Genomic DNA, 13,174 nt, shown 5'->3' on the forward strand with positions numbered 1-13,174 from the left:
TTGGCTTCATTCATAGACTGTGCTCTAAGGCCCCATGAACACTTTCACTGTTTGAGTTTACCTCAGTATTTGTAAGGGAAATCCAGAAGTGAGTACAAAATACAGAAGTGGTGTCAGTCTCTATACAAAGGCCAGCATCGATTTTCCTGCTATATGGTGACCATATAGTAGTAGATACCAGTCCTGCAGAGCAGACTAGTGGTTAGTTAGATAGTGGCTTACAGGTGACCTTCTTTTTGATGGAGTCAGTCACTCTTCGAGTTGGCCCAGGTCAACACAACATCTCTGCAGATGGGTTGTGGCTCGAAGAAGATTACAACAGACATCTGACTTCTCCAGTTTCCAGCATCTTCCCAATCTATTTCCAACCTGCACAAACTCCTCATCCTACTGATACCCCAATACTGAGCTACTGCCATATGTGACCCTATTACAGCGTCTGCTGTGTGGTACAAAATAGTGAAAATAGTGCTCTTCTTACTGCCCCACATAATAATGGCAAAGACTGTACTCCTTACATAGTATTAATGCCTCATTTATGCTATCTAGATGGCCCCCTAGAAAATAGTAACATCTTATGCAAGTGCCCTAGAAAATAATAATGCCCCATGTACACCTTTGATGTTCCCAATGCCCTGATTGTACCTATAACAATAAGTGTACATTTAATGTCCCCTGAGTCCCCCACCGCTGTACAGCTTCTCCATACACAGTATAATGGGCCCACAGATCCCCCATACACTGTATAATGGGCCAACAATGTATAAGGGCCCCCACAGTGCTCCCTACAACGTATGTGGGTCCTCTCACTGTGAGGGTCCCTTATACTTTATCATGCCGCCACAGTCCCTCCACACATATAAATACATAAACATCATATACCCACTTAATACAGGATCCTGATTGGTCCAGCGTGGCGGAGCATCACATTGACCTTGAACGCACAAGACATCCGAGTCCTGTCACGGCGTGATGAGGTCACCGCACAGGGACTCTGACATCCTGTCTGTCCACCAGTGCAATCATCGAACAGTTCTGTAGACCGCAAGCTAAAAGACCTCTACAGTCTACAGAACAGTGTGTGGCAGTGCAGGGAGGTCATATCTGCCTGCCTTGCTGCAGAGATTAACTATGTACACGCCGATAGTTAACAGTGGCACCTCTGGTTAGGCCCTTCTGATTTCTGGGCCTGGGGCGAATGCCCCCTCCCATTCCTACAGCTGCTGAGGGGTAAAAGCTGACCACCGACCGAGGTCTGAGAGGTAAAAGCTTGACCACTGACCGAGCTCTGAGGGGTGAAAGGTTGACAACTGACTGAGGTCTGGGGGGGGGGTGAAAGCTGACCACTAATGGGAGGGCTGAGGGGGTGAAAGCTGAACAAAACTCCGGCACAATGTAACATTCAGTTGCCTCCAGAGTTTTCTGGGTTTTTTTTCTTTTTCTTGAGGCTGTTAGATAACCTTTAGGGTTCAGCCCCACAGAATGTATCTGCTATGGAGTTTATATATGCAAAATATTGTTAATCTGTGGACAAACTTGAAAATGCACAAAGAACTATTAACACTTCAGTATTGAGTAGAATTGAGCAGAAACATTCACATTACCCTGGTGTTGTCCAGTCCAGTCTTGGGTAGCATCTGGAGAAGTTCAGTTTTGACTTCTACAGCAAACCTCCTGGGGCTTTGGGGGTTACTCTAATAAATAGGCCTCATGCGAGGCACCCTAGATAGTGACTGCAGAAGTGAGGACTGCCGTGGTATGACTGCCATGGAAGATTGGACTAACCAGTGCAGCTCGAATCTATTCTGCTCAACCTTAATATTGAGGAGACCCGGTAGAAAGATTGGTGAACTGGAGCATGGTCTTACTGTCCACAGCAATCTGAGCTTAAATTGACATGGCTGCAGATGTGAAATTCACGTCACTGGTCAATTTACACTGTAGATTTTCTTCACATCATATAGTTAAGAATTCTTGCAGCTCAGACAGAAAATCCACAGCATATCCAAACTGTGTACAAACCCTTAATTTCCTCCTGTTAAGGAAAAGCATTTATAAAATCTGTTCTTTCATATCAAATATGTGTTTGAGTGTAGGTGCATCTTCTTTTCCAGGTGTCCCCAGTGAAGATTTGTGACTTTGACCTTGGCAGTGGGATCAAGTTGAATAGTGATTGCTCACCAATATCTACCCCTGAACTTTTAACTCCGGTAAAACACTTTATCATTATTTATATTTTACTGAAAACCAATCGTTAAAAGTATAAACCTATAGACTTTGCATAAGCAATATTCAAGATTTACACTTTAGTGTTCGGACTCTACAGGCACTAAACTTAATCATGGAGAAAGTCTCTTTTTTGCACAAATAATAAAAAACATTTTCAGAAAACAGTTAACACACAATTGCTGTTTCAGTAAGTGGCTACAGTAAGGAGAGCTTCACAGATCCTTGGATGTATATACACTGTCAAGATGACAAATTTAAACAGTTTACATCAGGTATGAATAATCACAAATACAGCTATTGCAACATTTACAGCCAGCATCTGAAACCAATTCTATGCCACTCTAACCTGTATATATTATATTCTGTATACAGGGTCAGACTGGGGTGTCTGGGGTCCCCAGGGGGAATTGACTCTAGGGGCTCACACTACAACTATATGCAAATACCTGTTAGCAGTTATCCCCTTTATAGTGAAGTATCGATGGTGAAGCACAGGCAGCCCCTGCACATCTACTGTGCACACACAATAACTGGGATGTACAATTTTGGAAATTTGCATTAAACTGGTTCTTGGGTAAAAACATGTTCTCACCAATTCATGGGATGCACATGATCAGTGATAACTTTTTAATCGATGGGGTATGACCATAGGAAACAGGGCACTTTATAATTCCATTTTAAAATTCAGTGACAGGTCGGATGTGTGACCATAGTTCCATTCATCCCGAGGCTGCCAGAAAAAGCCAAGTGCAACGCTCACAGCCACCAAGTGAATGGATCAGTGGTCAAGTCTTAAGCGCTCCAATCTAATGGGCATAAAAGCTCCCCATGCTGTTTATCGGTGCAGGTCCCAGCAGTTGGGCCCCCACCAATCAATAAGCTATCACTTATCCTGTGGAGAGGTGATTACGCGTTTTCACTGGACAACCCCTGTAATTGCAACTCTGTTTTAGGCTAGGTTCACATTTCCGTTGTTTTGCATCAGTCACAATCCGCCACTCTGATAACGCAATCATTTTGGCGGATTCCGTTGTTTCCCATAGACTTATATGAGCGGCAGATTGTGACTGATGCTCTTGCGTTGCATCCTCCACCCGACTGATCAGTCGTGGAACGACTGACCGTTAGGCGGAAGAAACGCAGAGTATAACTTTTTTGAGCAGCGAAATCCTTAGGATTTCGCTGCGCATGCTCTCTTGGTGGCTGAACAATCGGCTGATTGCCCGGCGGCTGCCTGCTGTGAGCGATCGGCTGATTGCCCGGCGACCGCCTGCTGTGAGCGATCGGCTGATTGCCCGGCGACCGCCTGCTGTGAGCGATCGGCTGATTGCCCGGCGGCCGCCTGCTGTGAGCGATCGGCTGATTGCCCGGCGGCCGCCTGCTGTGAGCGATCGGCTGATTGCCCGGCGGCCGCCTGCTGTGAGCGATCGGCTGATTGCCCGCTCTCACGTTTTACAACTGAGTCCGACAATGAATTTTTATTCTTGTCATCCGTTGTACAACGCATTAGTCACAAGCAACGCATGTGACTGATGGAAAACAGAAATGTGAACCTAGCCGGAGCCACAGGTCAGGGAGGGGTTGAACTTCCACATATTTACTCTCAAATGGAAATAATCTTCTCCGAACTAATATCAGAGTGAACAAATGACCTCCATACGCAACACCATCCACTATACAAAGACCAATAATACCACCCTATAGTGACCGAATAATGCCACATGCAAGGGACAAATACCACCACACTGTGACCAGACCACATTATATCACCACATTATATCACCACATACCACTGCATAGTGGTCTAATAATACCACATGTAAGAGAGTCAAACTGTGACCAAAACACACATTACCACCACATAGTGACAGAATAATATCACATACAAGGGACAAATACCGCCACACCATGACCAGACCACATTATATCACCACATAGTGCTATATTGGTTATGAATAGAAACCATAATACTAATAATCCTAATATTGCCACCATTACACACAGTAGCTCTGTATATAGTGTATAGTGTTCAGGTAATACAGATCGCTGGTGACATACACAGAGGCTCTACATTTTGCATTTTTTTTTATAGGTGTGACTACTTCTGTTTGGTTGTTGTGATGCCATTTTCCTGCTGATTTTAGTAAAGCAGAAGGAAATGGTGGTCACCTGTAAGAATGAAAATTGTTTGACATTGTTTTATCCCTTTTTATGTGTTAGTTTTTCGCATTTGCTGGGCCAAATGATTTGCATGTTGCACTAAATGAATAAACAATATGGAGTCAACGTGAGTTGCCAAACTGGTGCGACAGCTAAGAGCAATAGGCATGAATGCAGCACTTCCAGTCAAGAAGCCTTTCATCGCTGTAAAGAACATTTGTGTTTGCCTAAGAACACAGCCAATGGAAATAGACAGCTTGGTCTAAGGTGTTGTGGTCAGATGAATCCAAGTGCAATCTGTTTGCTAGTGATGGCAAGCACTATATATACCGCCCAATTGGAAAACTTAATGATGTAAGGTACAAACACTAATGAAACATTGTGGTGGCAATGTCATGGTTTAGGGCTGCTTTTCTTCATCTGCCATTGGCCCTCTGCGTAAAATTGATGAAAATATGAATGCTACCATGTACAAGGATATACTGGAGAAAGTAATGCTGACACATGGTAAAACCAAAGTAGGCAGGGGCAGGAAATTCCAGCAAGACCTGATCCTAATGCACACATCCAATTTAGTCAAACATTGGTTAGCAAAAAAAAAGTTTGCCTGTTGCAATGACCAAGCCAGTCACCTGATTTACACCCTATAGAACACCTTTGGGATGAGTTATGGTGACGGGTTGGGGCCCGTACCAATAGCAATAACGATGAATTGTTTGCGGGTTTGCAAGTGTAATGGAGCAAGATCCCTCAAGATGCCTTGAATATCCTAGTGTCTTCAATGCCCCGCCGGTGTGGTGCAGTAATTAATGCAAGGGTTTATGCTACAAAATACTAAGTTATGGCATTGTAAAAAATTAATTACTCAGTAGACCTGTCAATATACAGGGTAGGGCAGAGAGATGCTGGGCAGAGAGAAGCTGGCCCCGGGGGTTTCGCTGGGTTGGTTAGTCTCAAATCTATGAAGAAATCAATTTCTCTGTTGGGGCAATTCTTCTTTTTTTTTTTTTTTTTTGTGTGTGTAATTTTCCTTTATTTTCAGATAGGCTAAACATTATTTTAAAAAAAAAAAACTGCCTTTCTTCTTGTGGTGGTGCAAAATCTAGCTTATGTTTCACCTTGTGTGTCCACAGTGCGGATCCGCAGAATATATGGCCCCTGAAGTGGTTGAGGCTTTTAATGAGGAAGCGTCGATATATGACAAGCGCTGCGATCTGTGGAGCCTTGGGGTGATCCTGTACATCATGCTGAGTGGCTATCCTCCATTTGTCGGACACTGTGGAAGTGCTTGTGGCTGGGATAGAGGAGAGGCTTGCCCTGCTTGTCAGGTATTCTGAATTAGGACTTAATTCTTAGGCCTCTTTCACACATGTGGAAAAAAATGCGGCGTCTGTTGCTACCGGATCCGTTTTTTTCATCATAGACTTGTATTGGCGCCAGATTGTGCCGCATGGCATCGCGTTTCATCCGGCGAAATTTCTGTGTCCGGCACAAGAACATTTTTTGTCACTGGCAAAAAAAACGCACTGCGCCGCATCCGGCGCCATGCAGCATGTCGTAAAATGAAAGCCTATGGGCGCCGGATCCGTCATAATGCGGCAAAAAACGCATTACACCGGCTGATCCGTTTTTTTTAACGGAGCATGCTCAGATGTGTAATTTCCTTTCTGGTTATAAAATATCTAACTACCCTTTTTCACCACTTTATTAATCCCCAAACACCCCTCCAGGTCTGACATAATCCACTCAAAGTCCCACAACTCTTTCAGCTCTGCTACATCGGAAGCTGTCAGGAGCAGCCGTAAAGCACCGCCGCTCGCTGTGAGCTCCACGGAGCATCTGAAGTGAATTGCTCGGTCAGCGGTGACGTCACCCACGGCCACAGCTGGATTCTCTGTACAAACTGCTACAATGGATCCGTTTTTTTACCGGATCCGTTGCATCATCTTTGCCACAATCTGCGACGGATCTGTTGTATCAGGCTTAAACCTGATTGCGTCTAAGGGCAAAAAACTGATGTGTGAACGTAGCCTTAGCTGCCTTAAATAAGTTGGCTTTTTTTTTATATATATATATATATATATATATATATATATATATATATATATATATATATATATATATATATATATATATATATATATATATATATATATATATATATATATTTTATATTTTTTTAGTATTGCAGATTATCCCCCTGTGCTGCTTTGTCCACAACATTCTATGAGAAAAGCTTCACTCCAGCCCACAAAATGTGTATGACCAGACCCAATTCATCAGCTTGCTCCAATTGAAAAACTCTAGTGGGAAAGTTTATCACTGGGAGAAGATGGCTGAACTGGTCTGGTCACATTTTCCTCCGTCTGGATCCATTTTTTTGGCAGGAGAGCAGTGTAGGAAAGCTGCCCTAAGATCCATTAGTAGATGCCATGAAGTCCTGTCCCAAACACAATTGTTAGAATAAGCATAAAGCAGCCAACCCATTTATTTTTCCATTATACTTTCACAATTTTTAATATTGGTATTTTTCTGCTATCAACAGAATATGCTATTTGTAAGTATTCAAGAAGGAAAATACGAGTTTCCGGATAAAGACTGGGCTCACATATCATGTGGAGCCAAAGATCTGATCTCAAAGTTGCTGCTACGAGATGCCAAAAAGAGACTAAGCGCAGCACAGGTTTTACAGCATCCATGGGTGCAAGGGGTAAGTGCACGTTACGAGATACTAGATGTGGGAATATAAATATAGATGTCTTTTACTTTAATACTGCTGTCTAAAGTGGATAGCACTCCTACCCCACTGGAGAGGACAGGCTGCCTCCAGGACGCAGCATGACCGGATCGTGGGCACATACCGTAAAAGGCACCGCATTTGTTTTTTTGTATTAATTTGAGGCTTAAAATGAATTTTGTATTTTGGGTTTCATTAAAAATGTTGCACTCTTTGCCTTTTATATCCTTTGTATTGTCTCTTGCTGGTCGGAGACTGAATTAAGTGAGACTCTGTCAGCCCGCTATGACAGTAATAGCCAAAAATTCATGTAGCACAAAATAAATAAACCATGTAGGAAACGTTTACCAAGAATTGTTCGGTTTCTGGCTAATCAATTGTGAAATATTCCTATAAATATAGCACCAGAAAGAGTGGAGTAAACAAAGGCCACTAGTTGAGCCAAAAGTATTGTTTGATTTAAATCCTGTTTCAAAATAGTGCAGACAAATAAACACAAGTATTGGTCCGATAATGAGCAAGTGTCAGAAGTGGGGAGGGGAAAACCCTATGCAATAATACGGCAAGAAGATAACATGACTCAAGCACTAGGGTGAAAAATTGTTTGGCAATGAAGTGGTCAGTGAAGGCAACGTAGACCCCCCTACATAACTATTCCATCTCATATACAGGGGGGAAATAAGTATTTGATACACTGCTGACTTTGTAAGTTTTCCCATTTACAAAGAATGGAGAGGTCTCTAAATTTTTATTGTGTGACAGAATAAAGAGAAAATCCCATGTGTGTGACTTCAAAATAATTTGCATTTTATTGCATGAAATAAGTTTTTGATACAATAGAAAAACAGAAATTGGTGTTTGGTACAGAAACCTCCATATGTAATTAGAGGTCAGACATTTCCTGTAGTTCTTGGCCAGGTTTGTACACACTGCAGCAGGGATTTTGGCCGACTACTCCATACAGATCTTCTCCAGATTGTTCAGGTTTCGGGGCTCTCGCAGGGCAAAATGGAGTTTCAGCTCCCTTCAAAGATTTTTGTTTGCGTTCAGGTCTGATGACTGGCTAGGCCGCTCCAGGATCTTTGAAATGCTTCTTACAGAGCCACTCCTGAGTTGCCCTGCCTGTGTTTCTGGTCATTGAGTCCTCTGTCTGGTCATTGTCATTCTGAAGACCCTGCTATGACCCATCTTCAATGCTCTTACTGAGGGAAGGAGGTTGTTGACCAAAATCTCACAGTACATGACCACATCCAAACTCTCAATATGATGCAGTAGTCCTGTCCACTTTGCAGAAAAGCACCCCCAAAGTATGTTTCCACCCCCATGCTTCATGGTTGGGATGTGTTCTTGGAGAGGATGGTGTGTCATTGTACTCGTTAAGTATATAAAAGACACATGTCCATACACAAACAGGTAACTGGTATAATTAATACATATAATGAATGCAGAGTAGGAGGGCTTCTTAAAGGGAACATGTCCCCATATTTGTTGACTATAAGCTGCGGCCACCAACAGTGGGCTCTTATATACAGCATTCTATCATGCTGTGTAGAAGAGCCCAGGCCGCTGGGTAGAACGTAAAAATTACTTTAATACTTAAACAGTCGGCACGGTGCAGACTGGTCAGATGGGTGTCTACAAATTAATTATTTAACAATCATACAGTGAGATTTTCTGGTTTTTTTTTTTTTTTTTTTACAACCAACCAGTTGGGGTTCTAACCAACCTGTTGGGGTTCTATGAGGGGGTAAGTGCAAACCTGGATATTGGTAAGGCAGCTGATGTGATTTATTTGGACTTTGCAAAGGCATTTGATACTGTACCACATAATAGCCTTATACTAAAGCTCCAGAAGCAAGGACTAGAGGAAACTATATGCAACTGGGTAAGGAATTGGCTAAAAGATAGGAAACAAAGAGTAGTCATAAATGGTACATGCGCTAAATGAGCTATAGTCAGCAGTGGGGTGCCGCAGGGATCTGTGCTAGGACCGATTCTTTTTAATCTCTTTAAATGACCTTATGGATGGGATTGATAGAAAAGTGTCAGTCTTTGCTGATGACACCAAACTATGTAGGATATTAAAAACTGACCTTCATAGTACAATATTACAAAAAGATCTGGATAAGATGTCAAAGGGGCAGATACTTGGCAAATGAGATTTAATGTTGATAAATGTAAAGTAATGCACATAGGACGGAGCAATCCTATAACTGCGTATACATTAAATGGAAGTAAACTTGGGACTACAGAACAGGAGAAGGACTTGGGTATGCTCATTACAAATAAGCTGAGCAGCAGCACTCAATGTCAAGCAGTAGCTGCATAAGAAAACAAGATTTTGGGGTGTATAAAAAGAGATAAGATCCCGTGAGCCCAACATATTGTTACCCCTCTATAAATCACTTGTAAGGCCACACCTGGAAAATGGGATCCAGTTTTGGGCTCCACATTTTAAAAAGGACATTCAGAAGTTAGAATCAGTTCAAAGGCGGGCAACTAGACTACTACAAGGAATGGAAGGCCTCCGATATGATGACAGTTGAAAAAGTTAGATATGTTTAGCTTAGAAAAAAGACGTCTCAGAGAAGATTTCATTTATATGTATAAATACATGTGTGGTCAATATAAAGGACTGGCACATGACTTATTTCTTCCAAAGACAATACTAAGGACCAGGGGGCACTCACTGCGAGTGGAAGAAAAGCAATTCCAGCAGCTAAATAGGAAAGGGTTCTTTACAGTTAGAGCAGTCAGACTGTGGAATGCCCTACCGCAAGAGATAGTAATGGCAGATACTATATCAGCTTTTAAAAAAGGGCTGGATGATTTCCTCAGTACACACAACATTGTTGGTTGTAAGTGACTTAGGTCTTCTTTTTTTTTTTTTTTTTTTTTTTTTTTCCACCACAAATGACAGCACCACAACAGGATCCGCCCTTCAAGGACAGGAAACCTACAAGATAAAAAGGGCACCTGTCCCTGCATCAGTTGGTTTCCTGTCCTTGAATAGGGAACCTCTACGGATTATGGCAGAGTTCAGGTCAGTCCTATAGACGAGGGCTGTTCGTATAAGTGCTTACCCAGCAATGGTCGGTTGGATCTGGCAGCGGCACGGGTCCTGCTGCGGCTGACTAAGGTGCTCTGGATGCGCCACAGTCGCCCCACGGGGGCAGTGTCTGTTTGCGGGCCACACCAAGGGGGCATCAACCAAGCAGCCCGAACTCGCGTTTCGACAAGTTGCTTTCTCTTCTTGCCCTATTATTGCCATTTTTTTGTATAGAGGTTTCCCCTCCCCACTTTTTTTTAAACTTCCTCCTTATTTGACCAATGCTTGTGTTTTATTGTTTCTATTTTTTAACATGATTTAAATAAAATAGTATTTTTTATTCAAATAGTGGCTTTTGTTTACTCCACTCTTGAGTGCTATAACCCGCTATGATGGTCGGACAGTGGGTTTGTAACTCAGTCTTTCTCTGAGCTCCTTTCAGCTGATTTATGACCACCAACCACATCAAAGCTGACTTAGCAGAGCCTTTAAAGACAACCATGCAAACCTTTTAATGGAACCCAATAGCAAAAATGAATGTTAGCCCCAAATACATACATTTAAATAAAGAAATTAAAAAAGTCTCAGTGGACAGCCCCTTTAAAGTGAACCTGTCAGCAGAAATTTTGCCCTAAACCTAAAAGATTCCCCTTCTGCAGCTCGTGGGCTGCATTCTAGCAAAGTTCCTATAGTTATTGTGCCCCCTTTTAGATCAAAATAAATAGTTTATAAAGTGGTACCTTTTCAGTTTGAAAATCTTGTTAATTCTACCACGGGGGCGGGCTGTCTGTTGTCAGTTACTGTACCTCCTGCCTCTTTAGGCCATCCCCCAACACTCATTTACATACCTCAGGACGCCGCCCAAGGCGTCCTAGGTCTCGCGCATGTGCCGTGCCACTGTAGCGGGACTGTGCACAGTGGGACCGCTAGTGACGTTGCACAGGCATGAGATTATGGGCGGCGCTGTGATTTTCATCAGCAAGCTCCCGCCCATAATCTCGTGCCCACGCTTTCCCCTCTGCCTCCACTGTTCTGCGCATGCCCTGGCCAGATGATCGGTGGTGTCCTACTCCGCTCCTCCCATCTATTTCCTGCTCCAGGGCTAGATGGGAAAGAGGTGACGGGTCATCTGGCCAGGGCATGCGCAGAACGGTGGAGGCAGAGGGGAAAGCGCGGGCACGAGATTATGGGCGGGAGCTTGCTGATAAAAATCACAGTGCCGCCCATCTCGTGCCTGCACAACGTCACCAGTGGTCCCACTGTGCACAGTCCCGCTACAGTGGTACGGCACATGTGCGATACCTCGGATGCACTGGGCGGCGTCCTGAGGTATGTAAATGAGTGTTGGGGGACGGCCTAAAGCGGCAGGAGGGACAGTAACGGACAACAGACAGCCCGCCCCCGTGGTAGAATTAACAAGATTTTCAAACTGAAAGGTACCACTTTATAAACTCTTTATTTTGATCTAAAAGGGGGCACAATAACAATAGGAACCTTGCTAGAATGCAGCCCAGGAGCTACAGAAAGGGAAACTTTTAGGTTTAGGGCAAAATTTCTGCTGACAGGTTCCCTTTAAGATCTCGCGTTAGAGGAAAGGGAGTTGTGTAGTTAGTGTTGCAATAATTGCGTATTCTTCTCCTACACCCGCCTGGTTGAAAATAATAAGCTGTTAATTTAAAAAAAATATCAGGAAGTTGGACGAATGGTAAGTGAATTGTTGATTTTAAAGAAGTGTATGAGAAAAACTATTGGCCCATGGAAAGATCCGTGAATATAGTGACTGGAGACTAAAGAGTGAGGATAAATGGCAGAAATTGTATGTCAGAAAAATGTATGTTTACTTTAATTTAGGTTGAAATTGCATATGAAAGGAGATTCAAGAATGCATCCACCCCAAAAGATTGTTTTTTATATCATTTGTAGTACAATATGGGTTATAGGAGTAGGTGATATTAGCTTGAAATAGTTGAAGAGGTTTTGGTGATTGTGACCCATAGAGGGGTTTTCTGGGTTCAGAAAACTGCTGTCCCCATGCAGTTTTTTGTTTTTGGGGTTTTTTTTAAACACCTATTGTTCTTTACTTACACTGGGTCCTGCGCTACTTGTTCTGCAGCGCCGATGTCACATCAACAGAGTCGCTGCTAATAAGTGATCTCCGCAGTTCTTTAGAGATGGCACAAATACACTGCAGCTCTTCCCTCTTGGAGTGTAGATGCTGCACACGGGGCTGGAGTCAGACGTCATTGGCACTGCGCAGTGTAAGGTCAGCAGGTCAATGACGTTCTCTTGTTGTGTATTGTTACACTAAATATAGGAGATGTCAGAGGGGGTCATGCATATTTGCACAGTGGGACATGCAGCAGACTGCCCAATACAGCAGGACAGAAAGCCAAATCTGTAGCGGTCTGCTGTATTCCGGATGATTGTAACCTAAACCTGAGTGTTGGGTTTTCTCTCTAAGTCCTAGCCTCAGATTTTCAGAGATCTCAGACGACACGTTGCCTTTTGTATACAGTGGTGCCAGGTCACAGCTGAAATTCTTCTATGTTAGCGATGATTGTTGTGGACCAGGCCTGCTTTGCTCAATATCAAACAAAAAACTTCCCGCTAACTCATCCTGATATAGGTCCAGAAATATTTGGACAGTGACTGAATCTTTTTTTGGCCTCTGCACGCCACTATTTTTTATTTAATGTGAAACAACTGAGATGCAATTGAAGTGTAGACTAAAGGAGCTTAACAAGAATATCTTGGGAAACGTTTAGGAATTAAAACAATTTTTCTTCAGACTCGACATTTCAGCAGCTCAAAAATAATTGGACAAATTTACTTTATAATATGTTTATTTTTAATACTTTAAAAAGAATCCTTTACAGGCAATGACTGCTTGAAGTCTGGAAGCCATGGACGTCACCATACACTGGGTTTTCTCCTTTACAATGCTTTGTCTGCCTTTACTGCAGCTGACTTCAGTTGTTGCTGGTTTGTGTCTTTCTGCC

The 13,174-nt window shown here is 42.9% G+C and overlaps 2 protein-coding genes across 2 annotated transcripts in view; one reads left to right on the forward strand and one right to left on the reverse strand.

Annotated features, from left to right (window-relative positions):
* The window catches only part of LOC142315607 (uncharacterized), a 214,621-nt gene that overhangs the window by 174,265 nt on the left and 27,182 nt on the right, over positions 1-13,174 (reverse strand). The window lies entirely within an intron of this gene.
* Positions 1-13,174, forward strand: part of LOC142315591 (MAP kinase-interacting serine/threonine-protein kinase 2) — a 93,576-nt gene that overhangs the window by 72,090 nt on the left and 8,312 nt on the right. Inside the window, exons 10-12 of the mRNA XM_075352559.1 lie at positions 2,115-2,210; positions 5,523-5,717; positions 6,935-7,099. Coding sequence (XP_075208674.1) covers positions 2,115-2,210; positions 5,523-5,717; positions 6,935-7,099 — 456 coding nt within the window. The remainder of the gene's footprint in view (positions 1-2,114; positions 2,211-5,522; positions 5,718-6,934; positions 7,100-13,174) is intronic.

Source organism: Anomaloglossus baeobatrachus, chromosome 1 (assembly GCF_048569485.1).
Source record: "Anomaloglossus baeobatrachus isolate aAnoBae1 chromosome 1, aAnoBae1.hap1, whole genome shotgun sequence".
Classification (NCBI taxonomy): domain Eukaryota; kingdom Metazoa; phylum Chordata; class Amphibia; order Anura; family Aromobatidae; genus Anomaloglossus; species Anomaloglossus baeobatrachus.